The sequence below is a fragment of the Cyrtonyx montezumae genome, unplaced genomic scaffold, assembly GCF_038088225.1.
Source record: "Cyrtonyx montezumae isolate F1298 unplaced genomic scaffold, pur_monq_1.0 scaffold_46, whole genome shotgun sequence".
In the NCBI taxonomy this organism is placed as follows: Eukaryota; Metazoa; Chordata; class Aves; order Galliformes; family Odontophoridae; genus Cyrtonyx; species Cyrtonyx montezumae.
The window spans coordinates 1,170,539-1,196,293 of NW_027072052.1; the positions used below are offsets into that span (position 1 = coordinate 1,170,539).

At 66.1% G+C, this 25,755-nt stretch overlaps 1 protein-coding gene across 1 annotated transcript; it reads left to right on the forward strand.

The window, feature by feature from the left end:
* Positions 1-1,328: 1,328 nt before the first annotated feature.
* LOC136055712 (phosphatidylserine lipase ABHD16A-like) lies at positions 1,329-25,242 on the forward strand (the record flags this gene model as incomplete). The annotated part of the gene is given in 20 exon segments (XM_065747576.1): positions 1,329-1,428; positions 3,023-3,079; positions 3,196-3,262; positions 5,032-5,118; positions 6,161-6,246; positions 6,805-6,881; positions 7,805-7,894; positions 9,129-9,201; positions 9,203-9,244; positions 11,783-11,816; positions 11,819-11,886; positions 13,857-13,920; positions 15,626-15,675; positions 16,961-17,084; positions 18,474-18,578; positions 22,478-22,495; positions 22,498-22,540; positions 22,663-22,719; positions 24,994-25,056; positions 25,166-25,242. Coding segments are annotated over 20 exon segments (1,375 nt in total), but the record flags the coding sequence as incomplete, so codon positions are not given.
* Positions 25,243-25,755: the final 513 nt, after the last annotated feature.

Genomic DNA, 25,755 nt, shown 5'->3' on the forward strand with positions numbered 1-25,755 from the left:
GAGCCGGTTGAGGACGGAGGAGGAGCGGCGGAGCGGAGGTTTCTTGCCCGCCGGAGGATCCTCGCGGCTCCGCTCCGGTTCCGGGCTCCGCTTCGGACCCCGCCCGTCGCGGGGAGGGGGGAGGCAGCGCGACCCGCGACGGCGGCGGGGCGGAAGCGGCGGGACCGGAGCGGGGCGGAGGGCCGCGGGAACGGGCTCCGCGGCTTCGGGCCGAGGGTTCGGGCGAGGTTCGGCTCCGCTGCGGTCGGAATCCGCGGCTCGGATCCATGGGGCGAAGGACGGGAGCGCCTCCGGGGCGGATCCGGTCCGGGGCTGCGGGAGCGGAACCGGGCGCGGCGCGGGCAAAGGGCGGGGGGCGAGGCTAACGGGGACGGGGGTGGGGCTAAGGAGAGGGGGCGGGGACTTATCCGTAGAGGCGCTAGTGCGGAGGGGGCGTGGCCAAGAGAAAGGGGTGTGTCTTTAACGCACGTGCAATGATAGAGAGGGGCGTGGCCAAAAGAAGGGGCGTGTCTTAACGCGCGTGCAATGATGCAGAGGGGGCGTGGCAAGAGAAGGCATGAGTTATCAGATATATAGTGGTGCAGAGGGGGCGTGGCCAAGAAAAGGGGCGTGTCTTAACGGACTTGCAATGCTGCCGAGGGGCGTGGCTAAGAGAAGGGGGCGTGGCCTAACCTATAACCCTAATCCTAATACAAACGCCCTATGGGTCTCTATGGGTCTCTGTGGGTCCCTATGGGTCTCTGTGGGTCTCTATGGGTCCCTATGGGATACAGCGGGTGTCTATGGGTCCCTATGGGTCCTCTGTGGGTCCCTATGGGTCTCTGTGGGTCTCTATGGGACTCTGTGGTCCCATTTCTGTCCATATAGGGCCTTTCTGCCCCATATCTGTCCCATTTCTGCCCCACATCAGTCCTATTTCTGCCCATTACGAGCCTTTCTGACCCATACGAGTCCCATTTCTGCCCCATACCATCCCCATTTCTGCCCCACATCAGCCCTATTTCTGCCCCATACCACTCCCATTTCTGCCCCACATCACCCCCATCCAATCCTCATACCGGCCCTATTTCTGCCCCCCATCAGCCCCATTTCTGCCCCATAGCAGTCCCATTTCTGCCCCACATCAGCCCCATTTCTGCCCCATACCACTCTCATTTCTGCCGCACATCACCCCCATCCCATCCCCCTTCCCCCCTCCGCATCCCCACTCCCTCCGCCCTTCCCCCCTTTCTGTCCCTCGCTGCCACCCGTAGCACCGCCGGAACTCCTCCCCGCCCGCCCGCCCGCCCGCCATCACTTCCGCCTTCCCCCTCCTCCCGCCGTTCCGGCCCCGCCATGGCGAAGCTGCTGAGCTGCGTGCTGGGCCCGCGGCTTTACCGCGTCCACCGACGGCGCGGGGCGGGCGGGGAGCGGCGGGAGCCGAGCTGGGTGAGCGGCCCGGGGGGATGGGAACGAGCCCCGCGCTCCCCCCCTCCCCCTCCCCCTCCCCCTCCCCCGGTTTGCCGTGCCCCCCCCATCTCAAAGGGCGGGGGGCGGGGCTTGAGCGCGAGAGGCGGGGATAAGGGCGGAGGGGGCGGGGCTAAACGGAGGGGGCGGGGACTAGGGCATGAGGAGATTGTACGGGGGGGGCGTGGCCAAATGGAAGGGGGCGGGGTCTGAGAGCGGCATGGCGCTGCGGGGCGTGGCTAAGAGAATGGGGCGTGGCCTAACCCTGATCCCCAGCCCTGCAGGGGTCCCTATGGTCTCTATGGGTCCCTATGGTCTCTCTGGGTCCCTATGGTCTCTCTGGGTCTCTATGGGTCCCTATGGTCTCTCTGGGTCCCTATGGTCTCTATGGGTCCCTATGGTCTCTATGGGTCCCTTTGGTCTCTCTGGGTCCCCATGGGTCCCTATGGTCTCTCTGGGTCCCTATGGTCTCTATGGGTCCCTATGGTCTCTATGGGTCCCTTTGGTCTCTCTGGGTCCCCATGGGTCCCTATGGTCTCTCTGGGTCCCTATGGTCTCTCTGGGTCCCTATGGTCTCTATGGGTCCCTATGGTTCTCTATGGGTCCCTTTGGTCTCTCTGGGTCCCCATGGGTCCCTATGGTCTCTATGGGTCTCTGTGGGTGCCTATGGGTCCCTATGGTCCCTATGGGTCCCCATGGGCCCCTATGGTCCCTATGGTCTCTATGGGTTTCTGTGGGTCCCTATGGTCTCTATGGGTCTCTATGGTCCTATGGTCTCTATGGGTCCCTATGGGTCCCTGTGGTCTCTATGGGTCCCTATGGTCTCTATGGGTCCCCATGGGTCCCTATGGTCTCTATGGGTCCCTATGGGTCCCTACAGGTCCCTATGGTCTCTATGGGTCCCCATGGGCCCTGTGGTCTCTATGGGTCCCTATGGTCCCTATGGCCCCTATGGTCCCTATGGTCTCTATGGGTCCCTATGGGTCTCTATGGGTCCCTTTGTGTCCCTATGGGTCTCTATGGGTCCCTATGGGTCTCTGTGTCCCTATGGTCTCTATGGGTCCCTATGGTCCCTATGGCCCCTATGGTCCCTATGGCCCCTATGGTCCCTGTGGGTCTCTATGGGTCCCTATGGGTCTCTGTGTCCCTATGGTCTCTATGGGTCCCTATGGTCCCTATTGCCCCTATGGACTCTATGGGTCTCTGTGGGTCCCTATGGGTCCCCATGGGCCCCTATGGTCTCTATGGTCTCTATGGGTCCCTATGGGTCTCTTTGTGTCCCTATGGGTCCCCATGGATCCCTATGGGTCCCTATGGTCCCTATGGGTCCCTGTGGGTCCCTATGGTCACTATGGGTCTCTGTGGGCCCCTATGGTCCCTATGGTCTCTATGGGTCTCTATGGTCTCTATGGGTCCCTATGGTCCCTATGGGTCCCTACAGGTCCCTATGGTCTCTATGGGTCCCTATGGTCCCTATGGGTCTCTGTGGGCCCCTATGGTCCCTATGGGTCCCCATGGGCCCCTATGTTCCCTATGGTCTCTGTCCACCCCCCCTCACTTCCTGTCCCCCCCGTAGGACTCTTATTACCAACCGCGCGGACTGGAGAAGCACACGGACAGCGTCCTGGCTCTGGTGAGGGGGGGGGAGGGGGTGGGGGAGGGGCACTGATGACCCCCCCACCGCGAGCTGCCCCCTCCCCCCACGAGCTGACCCCCCCCCCCCCGTTTTATCCCCCCCCCCCCCCATAGGCGTCGGTGCTGTGGTCCATTTCGTATTACGCGTCGCCATTGGCCGTCTTCTATCTGTACCGGAAAGGTGGGGGAGGGGCGGGGGGCTGGGGGGGGGGGTCTGATTGGGGTCACATGGGGGGGGGGATCTGATTGGGGTCACATGGGGGGGATCTGATTGGGGTCCCATGGGGGGGGGGACTGATTGGGGTCACATGGGGGGGGGATCTGATTGGGGTCACATGGGGGGGGGGATCTGATTGGGGTCCCATGGGGGGGGGATCTGATTGGGGTCCATGGGGGGGGATCTGATTGGGGTCCCATGGGGGGGATCTGATTGGGGTCCTATGGGGGGGGGGGATCTGATTGGGGTCCTATGGGGGGGGGATCTGATTGGGGTCCTATGGGGGGGGATCTGATCGGGGTCCCATGGGGGGGGGGGGATCTGTTTGGGGTCCTATGGGGGGGGATCTGTTTGGGGTCCTATGGGGCTGGGGGGGTCCCATAGGGCGGGGGGGCTTTGTTGGGGTCCTGTGGGGCTGGGGGGGTCCTATAGGGCGGGGGTGGGTCCTATAGGGTGGGGGGGCTCCATTAGGGTCCTATAGGGCGGGGGGGGTCGTATAGGGTTGGGGGGTTCCTATAGGGTTGGGGGGCTCGTTGGGGTCCTGTGGGGCTGGGGGGTTGTATAGGGTTGGGGGGGTCCTATAGGGTTTTCTATGGGGCTGGGGGGTCCTATAGGGTGGGGGGGGTCCTATAGGGTTGGGGGGCTCTGTTGGGGTCCTATAGGGTGGGGGGCTCCATTGGGGTCCTGTGGGGCTGGGGGGGTCGTATAGGGCGGGGGGGTGGTCCTATAGGGTGGGGGGGTCCTATAGGGTTTGGGGGCTCCATTGGGGTCCTGTGGGGCTGGGGGGGTCCTATAGGGCGGGGGGGTGGTCCTATAGGGTGGGGGGGGTCCTATAGGGTGGGGGGGCTCCACTGGGGGTCCAGTGGGGCTGGGGGGGCCCTATAGGGCGGGGGTGGGTCCTATAGGGTGGGGGGGCTCCATTAGGGTCCTATAGGGCAGGGGGGGTCGTATAGGGTTGGGGGGTTCCTATAGGGTTCGGGGGGCTCGTTGGGGTCCTGTGGGGCTGGGGGGTTGTATAGGGTTGGGGGGGTCCTATAGGGTTTTCTATGGGGCTGGGGGGTCCTATAGGGTGGGGGGGCTCCGTTGGGGTCCTGTAGGGCGGGGGGGGTCGTATAGGGCGGGGGGGGTGGTCCTATAGGGTGGGGGGGTCCTATAGGGTGGGGGGCTCCATTGGGGTCCTGTGGGGCTAGGGGGGGTCCTATAGGGCGGGGGGGGGTGGTCCTATAGGGTGGGGGGGGTCCTATAGGGTTGGGGGGCTCTGTTGGGGTCCTATAGGGTGGAGGGGTCCATTGGGGTCCTGTGGGGCTGGGGGGTCCTATAGGGTGGGGGCTCCATTGGGGTCCTATGGGGCTGCGGGGGTCCTATAGGGTGGGGGGGCTCCGTTGGGGTCCTGTAGGGTGGGGGGGGTCGTATAGGGCGGGGGGGGTGGTCCTATAGGGCGGGGGGGGTGGTCCTATAGGGTGGGGGGCTCCATTGGGGTCCTGTGGGGCTAGGGGGGTCCTATAGGGCGGGGGGGGTGGTCCTATAGGGTGGGGGGGTCCTATAGGGTGGGGGGGCTCCATTGGGGTCCTGTGGGGCTGGGGGGGCCCTATAGAGTGGGGGGGGGTCCTATGGGGTGGGGAGGCTCCATTGGGGTCCTATAGGGCGGGGGGGGGTGGTGCTACGGGGGGGGGTCCCATAGGGTGGGGGGTGTCGGTCGGGGTGCTGTGGGGTCACGTGACTGCCCCCCCCAGGGCTGCTGACCATGTCCCGCGTGGTGCCGCTGTCGCACTGCGCCGCCACCATCGCCGTGCTGCTGGGGGGCGTGGCCTGGCTCCGAGGTGGGTCCTGGAAGGGGTGTATGTGTCTGTGTAGGAGGGGAGGGGTGGCCTGGCTCCGAGGTGGGTCCTGGAAGGGGTGTATGTGTGTGTGTGTGTGTGTGTGTGTGTGTGTAGGAGGGAGGAGTGGCCTGGCTCGAGGTGGTCCTGGAAGGGGTGTATGTGTGTGTGTGTGTGTGTGTGTGTGTGTGTGTGTGTGTGTGTAGGAGGGAGGGGTGGCCTGGCTCCGAGGTGGGTCCTGGAAGGGGTGTGTGTGTGTGTGTGTGTGTGTGTGTGTGTGTAGGAGGGGAGGAGTGGCCTGGCTCAGAGGTGGGTCCTGGAAGGGGTGTGTGTGTGTGTGTGTGTGTGTGTGTGTGTGTGTGTGTGTGTGTGTAGGAGGGAAGGGGTGGCCTGGCTCCGAGGTGGGTCCTGGAAGGGGTGTATGTGTGAGTGTGTGTGTAGGAGGGGAGGGTCCTGGAAGGGGTGTATGTGTGTGTGTGTAGGAGGGGAGGGTCCTGGAAGGGGTGTGTGTGTGTGTGTAGGGGGGGAGGGTCCTGGAAAGGGTGTATGTGTGTGTGTAGGAGTGGAGGGGTGGCCTGGCTCAGAGGGGGTCCTGGAAGGGGGGAGCTATGAGGGGTCTGAAGGGTCCTGGAAAGGTGGGTATCGAGAGGAGGGTGGGGCCTGAAGGGTCCTGGAAGGGTGCTATGGGGGATATGGGTGGGCTGCCAGGTCCTGGAAGGGTGCTGTGGTCCGAAGGGGTGGGCTGCCAGGTCCTGGAAGGGTGCTATGGGGGGCAAGGGTGGGCTGCCAGGTCCTGGAAGGGTGCTGTGGTCCGAAGGGGTGGCTGCCAGGTCCTGGAAGGGTACTATGTGAGGGAGGGGTGGCCTGGCTCAGAAGTGGGGCTAGTGGGTCCTGGAAGGGTGCTATGGGGAGGAGGGGTGGCCATGCCAGGTCCTGGAAGGGTGCTATGGGAGGGAAGGGTGGCCATGCCAGGTCCTGGAAGGGTGCTATGGGGGGGAGAGGTGGGCTGCCAGGTCCTGGAAGGGTGCTATGGGCCCGTTTTCAGGGCTGGGCCGCTGGAGCAACCCGCAGTACGTGGAGTTCATCACGGTGCTGGAGGACTGCCACCGCATCGGGACCCCCGACATCAAGGTGTGGGGCTGGGGGCGTGGGGTGTGGGGCTGGGGGGCGTGGGGCTGGGGTGGGGGTGTGGGGGTGGGGGCGTGGGGGCGTGGGTCTGGGGTGTGGGGCTGGGGGTATGGGGCTGAGGGCGAGGTGTGGGGCTGGGGCCGTGGGGCTGGGGTGGGGTGGGGTGTGGGGCTGGGGTGTGGGGCTGGGGACGTGGGGCTGGGGACATGGGGCTGGGGTGTAGGGTGTGGGGCTGGGGCGGGGAGTGGGGCTGGGGGAGGGGTGTGAGGCTGGGGGTGTGGGGCTGGGGGTGTGGGGCTGGCGGTATGGGGCTGAGGGCGAGGTGTGGGGCTGGGGGCGAGGGGCTGGGGGTGTGGGGCTGGGGGTGTGGGGGCTGGGGGTGTGGGGCTGGAGTGTCGGGCTGAGGTGTGGGGCTGGGGATGTGGGGCTGGGGCAGGGTGTGGGGATTGGGCTGTGGGGCTGAGGGCGGGGTGTGGGGCTGTGGGTGTGGGGCTGGGGGTGTGGGGCTGGGGTGTGGGGCGGGGGGCCTCGGGGTGTGGGTCTCATCCCCCCCCCCCCCAGCGTAAGTTGGCCGCGTACACCTTCGACTTCCGCAGTTGGCCCATTGACTTCCGCTGGGACAGCGCCGGGCAGCCCTGGTAACGTGGGACCCATAGCGACGGGACCCATAGCGACCCATAGCGAACCATAGTGACCCATAGTGACCCATAGCGGGACCCATAGTGACCCATAGCAGGACCCATAGCGGGACCCATAGCGAGACCCATAGTGGGACCCATAGCAGCAGACCCATAGCAGGACCCATAGTGGGACCCATAGCGACCCATAGCAACCCATAGCAGGACCCATAGCAGGACCATAGTGGGACCCATAGCGACCCATAGCGACCCATAGTGGGACCCATAGCGGACCCATAGCAGGACCCATAGTGGGACCCATAGCGACCCATAGCAACCATAGCAGGACCCATAGCGACCCATAGCGATCCATAGCGGGACCCATAGCGGACCCATAGCGACCCATAGCGGGACCCATAGCGACCCATAGCGGGATCCATAGCGGGACCCATAGCGACCCATAGCGGGACCCATAGCGACCCATAGGACCCATAGTGATCCATAGCAGGACCCATAGTGGGACCCATAGTGACCCATGGTGGGACCCATAGCGACCCATAGCGGGACCCATAGTGGGACCCATAGCAGGACCCATAGCGACCCATAGCGGGACCCTTAGCGGGACCCATAGTGAGACCCATAGCGACCCATAGTGGGACCCATAGCAACCCATAGCGGGACCCATAGCGACCCATAGCGGGACCCATAGCGACCCATAGTGTGCCCCATAGTAACCCATAGCAGCCATAGTGTGCCCCATAGCGACTATAGCGGGACCCATAGCAACCCATAGCCACCCATAGCGAGCATAGTGACCCATAGTGTGCCCCTTCTGACTCCGCCCCTTTCCTGACCACACCCCCTGTCCCAATCCTCACGGCCACGCCCCTTTTTGGCCACGCCCTTCCTGGCCACGCCCCCTTCCTGACCCCGCCCTCCCGCAGGGGAGGGGCCAAGGCCGTCCCGCTGCTCCGCGCCCCCCCACCCCGCCATCACCGCGGCGTCCTGGCCGCACTCCGGAAGCTTCCGTGCCAGCCTGGCCAGGTGGGCGGGGCTAAAAGAAGGGGGCGGGGTCTAAATACGGAGAGGGGCGTGGTCAAGAGTGGGCGTGGCCGGCGCAGGGGGTGGGATCAGAGAGTGGGCGGGACTGCGGAGGGTGGGTTCACGGAGGGGGCGTGGCTTGTGGAGAGGGTGAGGTCTCAGTGGGCGTGGCCTGCGGAGGGCGGGGTCAGGGAGTGGGCGGGCCCTGGCTATGAACAGTTGGGTTATATAAAGTGGGCGGGGCTACTTCGGGCCCTTACAAGGAGGTGGGCGGGCTTCGTGTCCTTAATATGAAAGTGGGTGGAGCTTCATCTTCCTTACAAGAAAATGGGCGTGGCTTCAGTTCTCTTATAAGTGGTGGGCGGGGCTTCAGGGACTCCCCGTATAAGGAAGTGGGCCGGGTTCCCTTCCCCTCCCCTCCCTCCTTATGGCTGCGCTGTAGCCCCGCCCCCCAGTGGGCGTGGATGCGTGTATCCCCCCCCGAATGGGTGTGTCAAGCCCCACCCCCCGAGTGGGCGTGTCTCTCAGCGTCTCCTCCCTTAGTGGGCGTGTCTCTCTGCCGCTGCCCCTGATTGGGCACTTGATGCCCCACCCCCCAGTGGGCGTGTCTTTGTGTCCCCGCCCCCTTTATCGGGCTTGTCTCAGGGCGCCCCGCCCCTCGGCGGGCGTGTCTTTGTGTGGCCCCGCCCCCTTTATCGGGCTTGTCTTTGGGCGCCCCCGCCCAACCGTGGGCGTGACTTTGTATGGCCCGCCCCTTTGGGCAGCCCGCCCACTCGGTGGGCGTGTCTTTGAGTGCCCCGCCTCTCGGCGGGCGTGTCTTTGTGTGGCCCCGCCGCCCCAGTGAGCGTGACTTTGTGTGGCCCCGCCCCTTTGGGCGCCCCGCCCCCTCTGCGGGCGTGTCTCAGGGCGCCCCGCCCTCGGTGGGCGTGTCTTTGAGTGCCCCGCCTCTCGGCGGGCGTGTCTTTGTGTGGCCCCGCCCCCAGTGAGCGTGACTTTGTGTGGCCCCGCCCCTTTGGGCGCCCCGCCCCCTCTGCGGGCGTGTCTCAGGGCGCCCCGCCCCTCGGTGGGCGTGTCTTTGTGTGGCCCCGCCTCTGTGGGCGCCCCGCCCCTCGGTGGGCGTGTCTTTGGGCGCCACCGCCCCTCGGGGGGCGTGTCTACGGACGCCCCGCCCCTCGGTGGGCGTGTCCGGCGCGTGGGCGCAGCTGATTGGCTGATGGAATGCCGCAGCGCGGTGCTGGCGCACACGATTGGCCGCCGCTTGCTGTTCCCGGGCTCCGTGCGCCTCCTGCAGAGGGCGCTGCCTCCCGGCGCTGCTGCACGGCCAGGCGCGCCTCGTCGAGGAGGTCAGCCCCACTGCGCCCCACAGCGCCCCACTGCGACCCACTGCCTGCCCCACTGCGCCCCACTGCGCCCCATAGAGACCCCACAACGACCCACTGCCTGCCCCACTGCGCCCCACAGCGACCCACTGCCTGCCCCACTGCGCCCCATAGAGACCCATGGAGACCCACTGCCTGCCCCACTGCGCCCCATAGAGACCCATGGAGACCCACTGCCTGCCCCACTGCGCCCCATAGAGACCCATGGAGACCCACTGCCTGCCCCACTGCGCCCCATAGCGCCCCACTGCCTGCCCCCACTGCGCCCCACTGTGACCCACTGCCTGCCCCACTGCGCCCCATAGAGACCCATGGAGACCCACTGCCTGCCCCCACTGCGCCCCCATAGAGACCCATGGAGACCCACTGCCTGCCCCACTGCGCCCATAGAGACCCATGGAGACCCACTGCCTGCCCCACTGCGCCCCATAGCGCCCCACACTGCGACCCACTGCCTGCCCCACTGCGCCCCATAGAGACCCATAGCGACCCATAGCGACCCACTGCCTGCCCCACTGCGCCCATAGAGACCCATAGAGACCCACTGCCTGCCCCACTGTGCCCCATAGCGACCCACTGCGACCCACTGCGCCCCACAGCGCCCCATAGAGACCCACTGCGACCCACTGCCTGCCCCACTGCGCCCCATAGAGACCCACTGCCTGCCCCACTGCGCCCCATAGAGACCCACTGCCTGCCCCACAGTGACCCATAGCGACCACTGCCTGCCCCAATGTGCCCATAGCGCCCCACTGCGACCCACTGCCTGCCCCACTGCGACCCACTGCCTGCCCCACTGCGCCCCATAGAGACCCACTGCCTGCCCCACTGTGCCCCATAGCCACCCACTGCCTGCCCCACTGCGCCCCACTGCGACCCACTGCCTGCCCCACTGTGCCCCACTGCGCCCCATAGCGACCCATAGAGACCCACAGCGACCCATAGAGACTCATAGAGACCCACTGCCTGCCCCACTGCGCCCCATAGAGACCCACTGCCTGCCCCACAGTGTGCCCCACAGCGACCCATAGAGACCCACTGCCTGCCCCACAGCGTGCCCCACAGCAAGCCATAGAGACCCACAGCCTACCCCATAGTGACCCATAGTGATCCATCGCCTGCCTCACCACGCTGCCCCACACGCTGCCCCACACGTTGCCTCACACTGTTCCCCACACCCTGCCCTCCATTGTGCCCCACACACTGCCCACACACTACCCCCACACATTGCCCCACACACTACCCCAGCCCAGCCCTATAATCCCTGTCCCTGCCCCACACTGCCCCATACAATGCCCACACCCTGCCCCCCAGCTGCCCCAGCAGCCCTGCCCCACACGGTGCCCCACCCTGCCCACAGCCCGCCCCACCCCCACCCCACACCCGCCCCACCCTGCCCCACAGCCCGCCCCACACCCAACCCCGCCCTGCCGCCACACCTGCCCCACACTGGCCCCCACCCTGCCCCACACCCCACCTCACCCTGCCCCACGCCCTGCCCCACAGTCCTCCCCTCCCTGCCCCACACCCTGCCCCACCCCCGGCCCCACAACCTCCCCAAGCACTGCCCACCCCACCCCACAGCCTTCCCCACACCCCGCCCCACACCCCGCCCCACACCCTGCCCCACACTGGCCCCCACCCTGCCCCACACCCCACCTCGCCCTGCCCCACAGTCCTCCCTCCCTGCCCCACAGCCTGCCCCACCCCGCCCCACAGCCCTCCCCATACACTGCCCCCCCCCTGTCCCCTGCCCCGCCCCACAGCCCGCCCCACACTGGCCCCCACCCCCTGCCCCACACCCCGCCCCACTCCCTGCCCCACAGCCCTCCCCACCCTGCCCACACCCTGCCCCACACCCTGCCCCACACTGGCCCCCAACCCCTGCCCCACAACCCCCGCCCCACTCCCTGCCCCACAGCCCTCCCCACCCTGCCCCACACCCCGCCCCACTCCCTGCCCCACACTGGCCCCCACTCCCTGCCCCACACCCTGCCCCCACTCCCTGCCCACAGCCCTCCCACCCTGCCCCACACCCCGCCCCACTCCCTGCCCCACACTGGCCCCCACCCCTGCCCACACCCCGCCCCACTCCCTGCCCCACAGCCCTCTCCCAACCCTGCCCCACACCCTGCCCCACTCCCTGCCCCACACTGGCCCCCAACCCCTGCCCCCACACCCCGCCCCACTCCTGCCCCACAGCCCTCCCCACCCTGCCCCACACCCCGCCCCACAGCCCACCCCACACTGGCCCCCAACCCCTGCCCCACACCCCGCCCCACTCCCTGCCCCACAGCCCTCCCCACCCTGCCCCACACCCGCCCCACAGCCACCCCACACTGGCCCCCAACCCCTGCCCCACACCCCGCCCCACTCCCTGCCCCACAGCCCTCCCCACCCTGCCCCACACCCCGCCCCACTCCCTGCCCCACACTGGCCCGCCCCCCTCCCCCACCCCGCCCCACACCCTGCCCCACACGGTGCGGCGTGGCGCTGTTGCAGTGGGGCGGGCAGCGCGCCAAGCTGCTGTCGTGTGACGGAACCACATCGACACCATGTTCATCGACCAGCAGCGGCACCGCCACAGCCAGCGCGGCAGCACCCTCGTACGGGGCGGGGTGTGGGGTGGGGGGTGTGGGGTGGGGGGTGGGGGGTGGAGGTGGGGTTATGGGGTGTGGGGTGGGGTTATGGGGTGTGGGGTGGGGGGGTGGGGGTGGGGTTATGGGTGGGGGTGGGGTTATGGGTGTGGGGCGGGGGTGTGGGTGGGAGTGGGGATGGGGTTATAGGGTGTGTGGGTGTGGGTCTATGGGGTGTGGGGTGGGGGGTGGAGGTGGGGTTATGGGGTGTGGGATGGGTAGGTCTATGGGGTGTGGGGTGGAGTGTGGGTGGAGGTGGGGTTATGGGGTGTGGGGCGGGGGTGTGGGTGGGTCTATGGGGTGTGGGGTGGGGGGTGGAGGTGGGGTTATGGGGTGTGGGATGGGGTGGGTCTATGGGGTGTGGGTGAGTGGGGGTGGAGGTGGGTTATGGGTGTGGGGCGGGGGTGTGGGTGGGTCTATGGGGTGTGGGGTGGGGGGTGGGGGTGGGTTAGGGGTGTGGGGTGGGGGGTGAGGGTGGGTCTATGGGGTGTGGGTGGGGGGGTGGAGGTGGGGTTATGGGGTGTGGGGTGGGGTAGGTCTATGGGGTGTGGGGTGGAGTGTGGGTGGGGGTGGGGTTATGGGGTGTGGGGCGGGGGTGTGGGTGGGTCTATGGGGTGTGGGTGGGGGCTGGGGTGGGGTTATGGGGTGTGGGATGGGGTGGGTCTATGGGGTGGGGGTGGGGTTATGGGGTGTGGGGTGGGGTGGGTCTATGGGGTGGGGGTGGGGTTATGGGGTGTGGGGTGGGGTGGGTCTAGGGTGTGGGGTGTGGGGTGGAGGTGGGGTTATGGGGTGGGGTGGGTCTATGGGGTAAGGGGTGGGGGTGGAGGTGGGGTTATGGGGTGTGGGATGGGGTGGGTCTATGGGGTGTGGGGTGGAGTGTGGGTGGGAGTGGGGATGGGGTTATGGGGTGTGTGGGTGTGGGTCTATGGGGTGTGGGGTGTGGGGTGAGGGGTGGGTCTATGGGGTGTGGGGTGCGGGGTGGAGGTGGGGTTATGGGGTGGGGTGGGTCTATGGGGTGGGGGGTGGGGGTGTGGGTGGGAGTGGGGGTGGGGGTATGGGGTGTGGGGCGGGGGTGTGGGTGGGTCATGTGGGGTGGGGGGTGGGTGTGGGGCTGTGGGGTGGGTGTGGGGTTATGGGGTGTGGGGTGGAGTGGTCTATGGGGTGGGGGGTGGGGGGTGTGGGGTGGGTGTGGGGTTATGGGGTGTGGGGCGGGGTGGGTCTATGGGGTGGGGGGTGTGGGGTGTGGGGTGAGGGGTGGGTCTGTGGGGTGTGGGGTGGGGGGTGGAGGTGGGGTTATGGGGTAGGGCTGGGGTTATGGGGTGTGGGATGGGGTGGGTCTAGGGTGTGGGGTGGAGTGTGGGTGGAGGTGGGGTTATGGGGTGGGGGTGGGGTTATGGGGTGTGGGATGGGGTGGGGTTATGGGGTGTGGGGTGGGGTGGGGCTATGGGTGTGGGTGTGGGGTGGGGTGGGGTGGGTCTATGGGGTGAGGGGTGGGGGGTGGGGGGTGTGGGGTGTGGGTGGGGTTATGGGGTGTGGGATGGGGTCTATGGGGTGTGGGGTGGAGTGTGGGTGGGAGTGGGGATGGGGTTATGGGGTGTGTGGGTGTGGGTCTATGGGGTGGGGGTGGGGTTATGGGGTGTGGGGTGGGTGGGTCTATGGGGGTGTGGGGTAGGGGTGGGGGTGGGTCTGTGGGGTGTGGGTGTGGGTCTATGGGGTGGGGTTATGGGGTGGGGGGTGGGGGTGAGGTTATGGGGTGGAGTTATGGGGGGGTGGGGGTGTGGGGTGGGGTGTGGGATCTATGGGATGTGGGGTGAGGGGTTATGGGGTGCAGGCTTATGGGGCAGGTCGTGGGGCAGCGTGTGGGGCAGGGAGCGGGGCGCTGTGGGGTTGTGGGGCCGCCCCATAAGTGCTCGTGGCCCCGGCCCCACACGGCCCCATAGGTGATCTGCTGCGAGGGCAACGCCGGCTTCTACGAGGTCGGCTGCATCTCCACCCCACTCGAAGGTATGGGGCACCCGGACCCATAAGTGCACCCCCAGCCCCATAGGAGCACCCCCTCAGCCCCATAAGTGCACCCCCAGCCCCATAGGAGCACCCCCTCAGCCCCATAAGTGCACCCCCAGCCCCATAGGAGCACCCCCTCAGCCCCATAGGAGCACCCCCAGCCCCATAGGACACCCCCTCAGCCCCATAGAGCACCCCCAGCCCCATAGGACACCCCCTCAGCCCCATAGGAGCACCCGCAGCCCCATAGGAGCACCCCCTCAGCCCATAGAGCACCCCCAGCCCCATAGGGACACCCCCTCAGACCCATAGGATCCCTCCCAGCCCCATAAGTGCACGCCCAGCCCCATAGGAGCCCCCCGGCTCCATAGGAACATCTCTGGCCCCATAGGGACACCCCCAGCCCCATAGGACACCCCAGCCCCATAGGGACACCCCCAGCCCCATAGGACACCCCAGCCCCACAGGAGCACCCCCAGCCCCATAGGGACACCCCCAGCCCCATAGGACACCCCCAGCCCCATAGGATCCCTCCCAGCCCCATAGGAAACCCCCAGCCCCATAGAAGCACCCCCAGCCCCACAGGAGCACCCCCAGCCCCATAGGAAACCCCCAGCCCCATAGAAGCACCCCCAGCCCACAGGAGCACCCCCAGCCCCATAGGGACAACCCCCAGCCCCATAGGACACCCCAGCCCCACAGGAGCACCCCCAGCCCCATAGGGACACCCCCAGCCCCATAGGACACCCCTAGCCCCACAGGAGCACCTCCAGCCCCATAGGACACCCCCAGCCCCATAGGACACCCCCAGCCCCATAGGATCCCTCCCAGCCCCATAGGACACCCCCAGCCCCATAGAAGCACCCCCAGCCCATAGACCCCCCGAAGAGCCCCCCATTCTCCCTCTATTTCCAGTGCTGTAACCCCCCCACATCCCCCCATATCCCCCCCACATCCCCCCATATCCCCCCCCATATCCCCCCCCATATCCCCCCACATCCCCCATATCCCCCCCATATGCCCCCCCATATCCCCCCCCATATCCCCCCCCACATCCCTCCATATCCCCCCCCACATCCCCCCATATCCCCCCCATATCCCCCCCCATATCCCCCCCATATCCCCCCCCATATCCCCCCCACATCCCCCCCATATCCCCCCCCACATCCCTCCATATCCCCCCCCACATCCCCCTATATCCCCCCCCATATCCCCCCCCACATCCCTCCATATCCCCCCCCACATCCCCCTATATCCCCCCCCATATCCCCCCCATATCCCCCCCATATCCCCCCTCATATCCCCCCCAGCATCCCCCCATATCCCCCCCCATATGCCCCCATTATCCCCCCCATATCCCCCCATTATCCCCCCCATGGCCCCCCCACATCCCCCCATATCCCCCCCCCGTATCCCCCCCTACATCCCCCCCCACATCCCCTCTTATCCCCCCCATATACCCCCATTATCCCCCCCATATCCCCCCCGATATCCCCCCCATTTATCCCCCCCCACATCCCCCCATATCCCCCCATATCCCCCCCCATTATTCCTCCCATTACCCCCACCCATATCCCCCCCCATAACACCCCCTCATTTCCCCCCCATTATCCCCCCCCCATTTATTCCTCCCCCCATTATCCCCCTCATTATCCCCCCCCCCATTTCCCCCCCCCCATTTATCCCCCCCATTCCCCCCCCACAGCGGGTTACTCCGTGCTGGGCTGGAACCACCCCGGCTTCGCCGGCAGCACCGTGAGTACCCCCCCCAAAAGACCCCCCCACAAAGTGCCCCCCCCCCCCCAAAAAAGACCCCCCAAAGTGCCCCCCTCACCCAGTGACCCCCCCAAAGTGCCCCCCCAAAAAGACCCCCCAAAGTGCCCCCCCACCCACTGAGCCCCCCAAAAGACCCCCCCGCAAAGTGCCCCCCCCAAAAAGACCCCCCAAAGTGCCCCCCCCCAAAAAGACTCCCCCAAAGTGCCCCCGCCACCCACTGACCCCCCAAAATCCCCCAGAGTGCCCCCCCACCCACTGACCCCCCCAAAATGACCCCCCAAAATGCCCCCCCACCCACTGACCCCTCCCCAAAAGACCCCTCCCAAAGTGCCCCCCCACCCACTGACCCCCCCAAAAAGTGCCCCCCCTCACCCCCTCACCTCCCCCACCATAAGCCCCTCCGCACTGCTGCCCCCCCACTGATGCCCCCCACACTGATGCCCCCCCCCTGATTCCACCCCACTGATTCCCCCCCCCCGATTCCCCCCCCTGATTCCCCCCCCTGATTTCCCCCCTCTGATTCCCCCCCCCGATTCCCCCCCACTGATTCCCCCCCACTGATTTCCCCCCCCCGTTGCCCCCCCCGCACTGACTCCCCCCCCCCAATTTGTGGTGAGGGCGTCCCGGTGCCGCAGAGCGAGGCCAACGCCATGGACGCGCTGCCCCTCCCCCCTCTTTTCCCCCCATTCCCCCCCTCCCCCCCCGGTTCTCCCCCCCCCTCCCCCCCCCCCCGTTGCCCCCCCCCCACTGAATCCCCCCCCCCCTTTTTTCGGTGAGGGCGTCCCGGTGCCGCAGAGCGAGGCCAACGCCATGGACGTGCTACCCCTCCCCCCTCTTTTCCCCCCATCCCCCCCTTCCCCCCCCCTCCCCCCCCCTGTTCCCCCCCCTCCCATCCCCCGTTGCCCCCCCCCACTGAATCCCCCCCCCCTTTTTTCGGTGAGGGCATCCCGGTGCCGCAGAGCGCAACGCCATGGACGTGCTACCCCTCCCCCCTCTTTTCCCCCCATCCCCCCCCTTCCCCCCCCCCTCCCCCCCCCGTTCCCCCCCCCTCCCATACCCCGTTGCCCCCCCCCACTGAATCCCCCCCCCCTTTTTCGGTGAGGGCGTCCCGGTGCCGCAGAGCGCAACGCCATGGACGTGCTACCCCTCCCCCCTCTTTTCCCCCCATCCCCCCCTTCCCCCCCCCTCCCCCCCCCTGTCCCCCCCCCCTCCCCCCCCCCGTTGCCCCCCCCCACTGAATCACCCCCCCCTTTTTTTCGGTGAGGGCGTCCCGGTGCCGCAGAGCGAGGCCAACGCCATGGACGTGGTGCTGCAGTACGCCGTGCACCGCCTGCGCTTCCCCCCCCGCGACATCGTCCTCTACGCGTGGTCCATCGGGGGCTTCACCGGTAACGGGGGGGGGGCGCGAGGGGGGGGGGGGGAAGGGGGGGAAGAGGGGGGGGAGGGGGTGTTGTGGGGGACACTTTGTGGGGGGGAACGATGTGGCGGGGGGTGTGTTGTGGGGGGGACACTTTATGGGGGACACATTGGGGGGGAACGTGGTTGTGGGGGAGGTGTTGTGGGGGGACACTTTGTGGGGGGGAACGATGTGGTGGGGGTGTGTTGTTGGGGGGACACTTTATGGGGGGGAACGATGTGGTGGGGGGTGTGTTGTGGGGGGGACACTTTATGGGGGGACACATTGGGGGAAATGATGTGGTGGGGGTTGTTGTGGGGGGGACACTTTATGGACATTGGGGACACATTGGGGGATACTTAAGGGGGGAACGATGTGGTGGGGGGGTTGTGTGGGGGGGACGCTTTATGGGGGACACAATGTTGGGGGGGAAGTGGGGGGGGGATGTGTTGTGGGGGGGCCACTTATGGGGGGACACATTGGGGGGAACAATGTGATGGTGGGGGGTTGTTGTGGGGGGGACGCTTTATGGGGGGACACAATGTGGGGGGGGGAAGTGGTGGGGGGGATGTGTTGTGGGGGGGACACTTAATGGGGGGACACACGGGGGAACATGGTTGTGGGGGGACGCTTTATGGGGGGACACTTTATGGGGGGGAACGATGTGGTGGGGGAGGTGTTGTGGGGGGGACGCTTTATGGGGGTACACAATGTGGGGGGGGAAGTAGTGGGGGTGGGATGTGTTGTGGGGGGGACACTTAATGGGGGGACACACGGGGGGAACATGGTTGTGGGGGACGCTTTATGGGGGGACACTTTATGGGGGGGAACGATGTGGTGGGGAGGTGTTGTGGGGGGGACGCTTTATGGGGAGACACAATGTTGGGGGGGGAAGTGGTGGGGGGGGTGTTCTTGGTGGGGGGACACTTTATGGGGGGACACAATGTGGGCGGGACATGGTGTGGTGGGGACGCTTTATGGGGGACACAATGTGTGGGGGGGAACCAATGTGGAGGGGGGGTTGTTGTGGGGGGGACGCTTTATGGGGGAACACCCTGGGGGGGATACATTAAGGGTGGAACGATGTGTTGGGGGGGGGGGGGTGTTGTGGGGGGGACGCTTTATGGGGGACACAATGTGTGGGGGGAACCAATGTGGAGGGGGGGTCGTTGTGGGGGGGACGCTTTATGGGGGACACCCTGGGGTGGAACATGGTGGTGGGGGGACGCTTTATGGGGGACACATTGGCCTCCCCCGATATTTTTGCCCCTCCCCCCCTATATTTTGGGCCCCCCCCCCGATATTTTTGCCCCCCCCCCATATTTTTGTGCCCCCCCCCCTATTTTTTGGGGTCCCCCCCCCCATATTTGCCCCCCCGCAGCCACGTGGGCGGCCATGTGGTACCCCGAGGTGGGGGGGGTGGTCCTGGACGCGTCCTTCGATGACCTGCTGCCCCTGGCGCTCAAAGTGCTGCCCCACAGCTGGAGTGAGTGCCCCCCCCAGACCCATAGAGCCCCCCCAGACCCATAGAGCCCCCCCAGACCCATAGAGCCCCCCCAGACCCATAGAGCCCCCCCCCCAGACCCATCGGACCCATAGAGCCCCCCCCAGTTCCTCATGACTCCCCCCAGAACCATCGGACCCATAGAGACCCCCCCAGACCCATAGAGACCCCCCAGACCCCCGCCCCCCCCCCCCAGACCTATCGGACCCATAGAGCCCCCCCAGATCCTCATGACCCCCCCCAGACACTCAGAGCCCCCCCAGACCCATAGAGCCCCCCCCAGACCCATCGGACCATAGAGCCCCCCCCAGTTCCTCATGACCCCCCCCAGACCCATCGGACCCTCAGAGCCCCCCCAGACCCATAGAGCCCCCCCCAGACCCATAGATCCCCCCCAGACCCATAGAGCCCCCCCAGACCCCCTGCCCTCCCCCCAGACCCATCGGACCCATAGAGCCCCCCCAGTTCCTCATGACCCCCCCAGAATCATTGGACCCATAGAGCCCCCCTAGACCCCCCTGCCCTCCCCCCCAGACCCATCGGACCCATAGAGCCCCCCCAGACCCATAGAGCCCCCCCAGACCCTCAGAGCCCCCCCAGACCCTCCTGCCCCCCCCCAGACCCATCGGACCCATAGAGCCCCCCCCAGTTCCTCATGACTCACCCCAGACCCATCAGACCCATAGAGCCCCCCAGACCCATAGAGCCCCCCAGACCCCCCTGCCCCCCCCCAGACCCATAGAGCCCCCCCCAGTTCCTCATGACCCCCCCAGACCCATCAGACCCTCAGAGGCCCCCAGACCCATAGAGCCCCCCCCAACCCATCGGACCAGACCCATAGAGACCCCCCCAGACCCATAGAGCCCCCTCCAGACCCATAGAGCCCCCCCCCCCCAGACCCATCGGACCCATAGAGCCCCACAGACCCATAGAGCCCCCCCCAGACCCATCAGACCCATAGAGCCCCCCAGACCCCCCTGCACCCCCCCAGACCCATAGAGCCCCCCCAGACCCATAGAGCCCCACCAGACCCTCCTGCCCTCCCCCCCAGACCCATCGGACCCCATAGAGCCCCCCCCAGTTCCTCATGACTCCCCCAGACCATCAGACCCATAGAGCCCCCCCAGACCCATAGAGCCCCCCAGACCCATAGAGCCCCCCCCCGACCCATCGGACCCATAGAGCCCCCTCACAGACCCCCCGGCCCCCCCCCCCCCCCAGACCCATCGGACCCATAGAGCCCCCCCAGATCCTCATGACCCCCCCCGGACGATCAGAGCCCCCCCAGTTCCTCATGACCCCCCCAGACCCATCAGACCCTCAGAGACCCCCCCCCAGGCCCATAGAGCCCCCCCCGACCCATCAGACCCAGACCATAGAGACCCCCCCAGGCCCATAGAGCCCCCCTCAGTTCCTCATGACACCCCCAGGCCCATAGAGCCCCCCCAGACCCATAGAGCCCCCCCAGACCACTCCTGCCCCCCCCCAGAGCCATCGGACCCATAGAGCCCCCCCAGATCCTCATGACCCCCCCCAGACGCTCAGAGCCCCCCCAGACCCATAGAGCCCCCCCAGTTCCTCATGACCCCCCCAGACCCATCAGACCCTCAGAGCCCCCCCAGACCCATAGAGCCCCCCCCGACCCATCGGACCCATAGAGACCCCCCTCCAGACCCCCCCTGCCCCCCCCCCCAGACCCATCGGACCCTTAGAGCCCCCTCAGTTCCTCATGACACCCCCAGACCCATCAGACCCATAGAGACCCCCCCAGACCCATAGAGACCCCCCCCAGACCACTCCTGCCCCCCCCCAGAGCCATCGGACCCATAGAGCCCCCCAGTTCCTCATGACCCCCCCAGACCCATCAGACCCTCAGAGCCCCCCCTAGACCCATAGAGCCCCCCCAGACCCATCGGACCCATAGAGCCCCCTCACAGACCCCCCTGCCCCCCCCCAGACCCATCGGACCCATAGAGCCCCCCAGACCCATAGAGCCCCCCCCCCGACCCATCGGACCCATAGAGCCCCCTCACAGACCCCCCTGCCCCCCCCCCAGAGCCATCGGACCCATAGAGCCCCCCCAGACCCATAGAGCCCCCCCCAGAGCCATCGGACCCATAGAGCCCCCCCAGACCCATAGAGCCCCCCCCCCGACCCATCGGACCCATAGAGCCCCCTCACAGACCCCCCTGCCCCCCCCCCCAGAGCCATCGGACCCATAGAGCCCCCCAGATCCTCATGACCCCCCCAGACCCATCAGACGCATAGAGACCCCCCCAGACCCATAGAGCCCCACCAGTTCCTCATGACCCCCCCCAGACCCATCAGACCCTTAGAGCCCCCCCAGGCCCATAGAGCCCCCCCCGACCCATCGGACCCATAGAGCCCCCCTCAGACCCCCATGCCCCCCCCAGACCCGTCAGACCCTCAGAGCCCCCCCAGTTGCTTGTGCTCCCCCACAACCCCCCCCAGACCCCCCGGACCCCCAGACCCATCGGACCCTCAGAGCCCCCCCCGTTCCTCATGACCCCCCCAGACCCATATCAGACCCTCAGAGCCTCCCCCCCAGACCCATCGGACCCATAGATACTTCCCTAGACCCATAGAGACCCCCCCAGACCCCCCCCCCCCACCCCCCAGACCATCGGACCCTCAGAGCCCCCTCAGTTCCTTATGACCCCCCCAGACCCATAGACAAGACCTAGAGACCCCCAGACCCATAGAGCCCCCCCCCCGACTCATCGGACCCTCAGAGCTCCCCCCAGACCCATAGAGGCCCCCCCAGTTCCTCATGACCCCCCCCCAGAATCATCGGACCCATAGAGCCCCCCCAGACCCCCCTGCCCCCCCCAGACCCATCAGACCCATAGAGCCCCCCCCAGACCCATAGAGACCCCCCCCAGACCACTCCTGCCCCCCCCCCCAGAGCCATCGGACCCATAGAGCTTCCCCAGATCCTCATGACCCCCCCAGACCCATCAGACCCATAGAGCCCCCCCAGACCCAAGAGCCCCCCAGACCCCCCTGCCCCCCCAAGACCCATCGGACCCATAGAGCCCCCCCAGTTCCTTGTGTCCCCCCAACCCCCTCCAGACCCATAGAGCCCCCCCAGACCCATAGAGCCCCCCAGACCCCCCTGCCCCCCCCAGACCCATCGGACCCATAGAGCCCCCCCCAGACCCATAGAGCCCCCCAGACCCATCAGACATTCATGCCCCCCCCCCCCCCGGATCCTCGTAGCCCCACAGCTGGAGTGAGTGCCCCCCCTCCCCAGGACCCCCCCGCACCTAAATACCCCCTCCCAAAATCAGTACTCCCCCCACCCCCAAATCCCCCCCACCCCTAAATACCCCCCAGCCCCAAATCCCACCCTCCCTAAATCCCCCCACCCCAAATAAATCCCCCATCCCCTAAATGCCCCCCACCCCAATTATTCCCCCTCCCCTAAATCCCCCCCACCCCCAAATCCCCCCTCCCCTAAATACCCCCCCACCCCCAAATCCCCCCTCCCTAAATACCCCCCACCCCCAAATCCCCCCTCCCCTAAATACCCCCCCACCCCCAAATCCCCCCCACCCCCAAATCCCCCCTCCCCTAAATACCCCCCCTCCCCAAATAAATACCCCCCCACCCCCAAATCCCCCCCTCCCCTAAATACCCCCCACTCCAAATCCCCCCTCCCCTAAATACCCCCCACCCTAAATCCCCCCCACCCCTAAATACCCCCTCCCATAAATACCCCCTCCCTTAAATCCCCCCACCCCCCTAAATACCCCCCCCACCCCAAATAAATCCCCCCCACCCCTAAATCCCCCCCAACCCCCAATTCCCCCCCCCCCATAACTGCCCCCCCCCCATAACTGCCCCCCCCCCCATTGTAGGGGACCTGGTGACGCTGACTGTCGCCAACACCTCAACCTCAACAACGCCGAGCAGCTCTGCAGGTGAGGAGGGGGGGGTAAAAAATGGGGGGGGGCGTGGAGGAGGCCGACCCCCCCCTCCATCCCATAATAACCCCCCCGTCCTAATTAAATTAATTAATTTCCCCCCCCCCCCCCCCCCCCAGGTACCAGGGCCCGGTGCTGCTGGTGCGGAGGACGCGGGACGAGATCATCACCACCACGTGAGGGGTGGCCCCCCCCCCAAAAAATAAGGGACCCCCCCCAAAATAAGCCCCCCCCCCCCCCCAAAATCAGGGCCCCCCCACAAAGGAGGGACCCCCCCCCGAATAATAGGACCCCCACAGAAATTGTAGGAACCTCACTGTAATAATGGGGCACCCCCAAATAAGGGACCCCCCCCCCATTAGTGAGGGACCCCCCCACAAAGGAGGGACCCCCCCAAAATATAAGGCCCCCCCCCCCAAAATCAGGGCCCCCCCACAAATGAGGGACCCCCCCCCCCGAATAATGGGACCCCCACAGAAATTGTAGGAACCTCACTGTAATAATGGGCACCCCCAAATAAGGGACCCCCCCCCCATTAGTGAGGGACCCCCCCACAAAGGAGGGGACCCCCCCCCAAAATATAAGGCCCCCCCCCCCAAAATCAGGGCCCCCCCACAAATGAGGGACCCCCCCCCCCGAATAATGGGACCCCCACAGAAATTGTAGGAACCTCACTGTAATAATGGGGCACCCCCAAATAAGGGACCCCCCCCCCACAAGTGAGGGACCCCCCCCAAAAATAAGCCCCCCCCAAAATATAAGGGCCCCCCCCCAAAATCAGGGCACCCCCCCCAAAATCAGGGCCCCCCCACAAATGAGGGACCCCCCCCAAAAATAAGCCCCCCCCCAAAATATAAGGGCCCCCCCCCAAAATCAGGGCACCCCCCCAAAATCAGGGCCCCCCCACAAATGAGGGACCCCCCCTCAATAAACCCCCCCCAATGAAGGACCCCACCCCAAATAATGGGACCCCTCCCATAATAATGCCCCCCCCCCCAAAAAGGACCCCCCCCAAAATTGTGGACGCCCCCCCCCAACTCTTTGGCTTTCCCCACCTTAAATTGTGCCCCCCCACCTTAAATTGGGCCCCCCCCCAAATTGGGCCCCCCCTCCTTAAATTGTGCCCCCCTCTAAATTGTGCCCCCCTCTAAATTGTGCCCCCCCACCTTAAATTGTGCCCCCCCCAAATTGGGCCCCCCCACCTTAAATTGGGCCCCCCCAAATTGTGCCCCCCCACCTTAAATTGTGCCCCCCCCCAAATTGGGCCCCCCCACTTTAAATTGTGCCCCCCCCAAATGGGCCCCCCCACCTTAAATTGTGCCCCCCTCTAAATTGTGCCCCCCTCTAAATTGTGCCCCCCACCTTAAATTGTGTCCCCCCCCAAATTGGGCCCCCCACCTTAAATTGGGCCCCCCCACCTTAAATTGTGCCCCCCCAAATTGGGCCCCCCCACCTTAAATTGTGCCCCCCCACCTTAAATTGTGCCCCCCCCCAAATTGGGCCCCCCCACCTTAAATTGGGCCCCCCTCTAAATTGGGCCCCCCCCCCCAAATTGTGCCCCCCCACCTTAAATTGTGCCCCCCACCTTAAATGGCCCCCTCCAAATTGGGCCCCCACCTTAAATTGTGCCCCCCCACCTTAAATTGTGCCCCCCCCAAATTGGGCCCCCCCACCTTAAATTGTGCCCCCCTCTAAATTGGGCCCCCCCCCCCAAATTGTGCCCCCCCACCTTAAATTGTGCCCCCCACCTTAAATGGCCCCCTCCAAATTGGCTTCCCCCCCAAATTGGGCCCCCCACCTTAAATTGGGCCCCCCCCCCAAATTGGGCCCCCCCCCCAAACTGTGCCCCCCCCAAACTGTGCCCCCCCAATTTCCCCCTCCCTCCAAACTGTGCCCCCCCCAAACTGTGCCCCCCCCTCCAAACTGTGCCCCCCCCAAACTGTGCCCCCCCCAATTTCCCCTCCCTCCAAACTGTGCCCCCCCCAAACTGTGCCCCCCCAATTTCCCCTCCCTCCAAACTGTGCCCCCCCCAAACTGTGCCCCCCCCTCCAAACTGTGCCCCCCCAAACTGTGCCCCCCCCAATTTCCCCCTCCCTCAAACTGTGCCCCCCCAAACTGTGCCCCCCCCCCCAATTTCCCCCCCCCTCCAAACTGTGCCCCCCCCAAACTGTGCCCCCCCCAATTTCCCCCTCCCTCCAAACTGTGCCCCCCCCAAACTGTACCCCCCCTCCAAACTGTGCCCCCCCAAACTGTGCCCCCCCAATTTCCCCCCCCCAAACTGTGCCCCCCAAACTGTGCCCCCCCCAATTTCCCCCCCCCTCCTAACTGTGCCCCCCCCAACTTCCCCCCCCTCCAAACTGTGCCCCCCAAACTGTGCCCCCCCCAAATTGTGCCCCCCCGGCCCCCCCCTTAACTGTGCCCCCCCTCTAAACTGTGCCCCCCCCCCCCAGGACCCCCGACGACATCTCCTCGAACCGCGGCAACGATCTGCTGCTCAAACTGCTGCAGTTCCGGTGAGGGGGGGGAAAATGGGGGGGGGGGGGGGGGGCAGGGGGGGGCAATTTTGTTTTCCTGGGGGGGGGGGGACACACACGACATTGATGTGCCCCCCCCCCAATGCAGGTACCCCAAAATCATGGCGGAGGAGGGGGTGCGCGTGGTGCGCGAGTGGCTGGGGGCGGCCACGCCCAGCGAGGAGGGTAAGGACCCCCCCCCCCCCCAAAAAAATGGGACCCCCCCCCCCAAAAAAAAGAGAAAAAAATGGGATTCCCCCCCAAAAAAAGAAAAAAATGGGATCTCCCCCCCCAAAAAAAAAGAGAAAAAATGGGATTCCCCCCCCCAAAAAAAAGAGAGAAAAAAAATGGGATCCCCCCCCCCAAAAAAGAGAAAAAAATGAGATCTGCCCCCCCCCAAAAAAATAGAAAAAAATGGGATCCCCCCCCAAAAAAAGAGAGAAAAAAAATGGGATTCCCCCCCCCCCAAAAAAGAAAAAAATGGGGCCCCCCCCCCCAAAAAAAGAGAAAAAAATGGGATGCCCCCCCCAAAAAAAAGAGAAAAAATGGGACCCCCCCCCAAAAAAAAGAAAAAAATGGGATCCCCCCCAAAAAAAAAGAAAAAAATGGGATCCCCCCCCCAAAAAAAAAGAAGAGAAAAAAATGAGACCCCCCCCCAAAAAAAAAAGAGAAAAAAATGGACCCCCCCTAAAAAAAAAG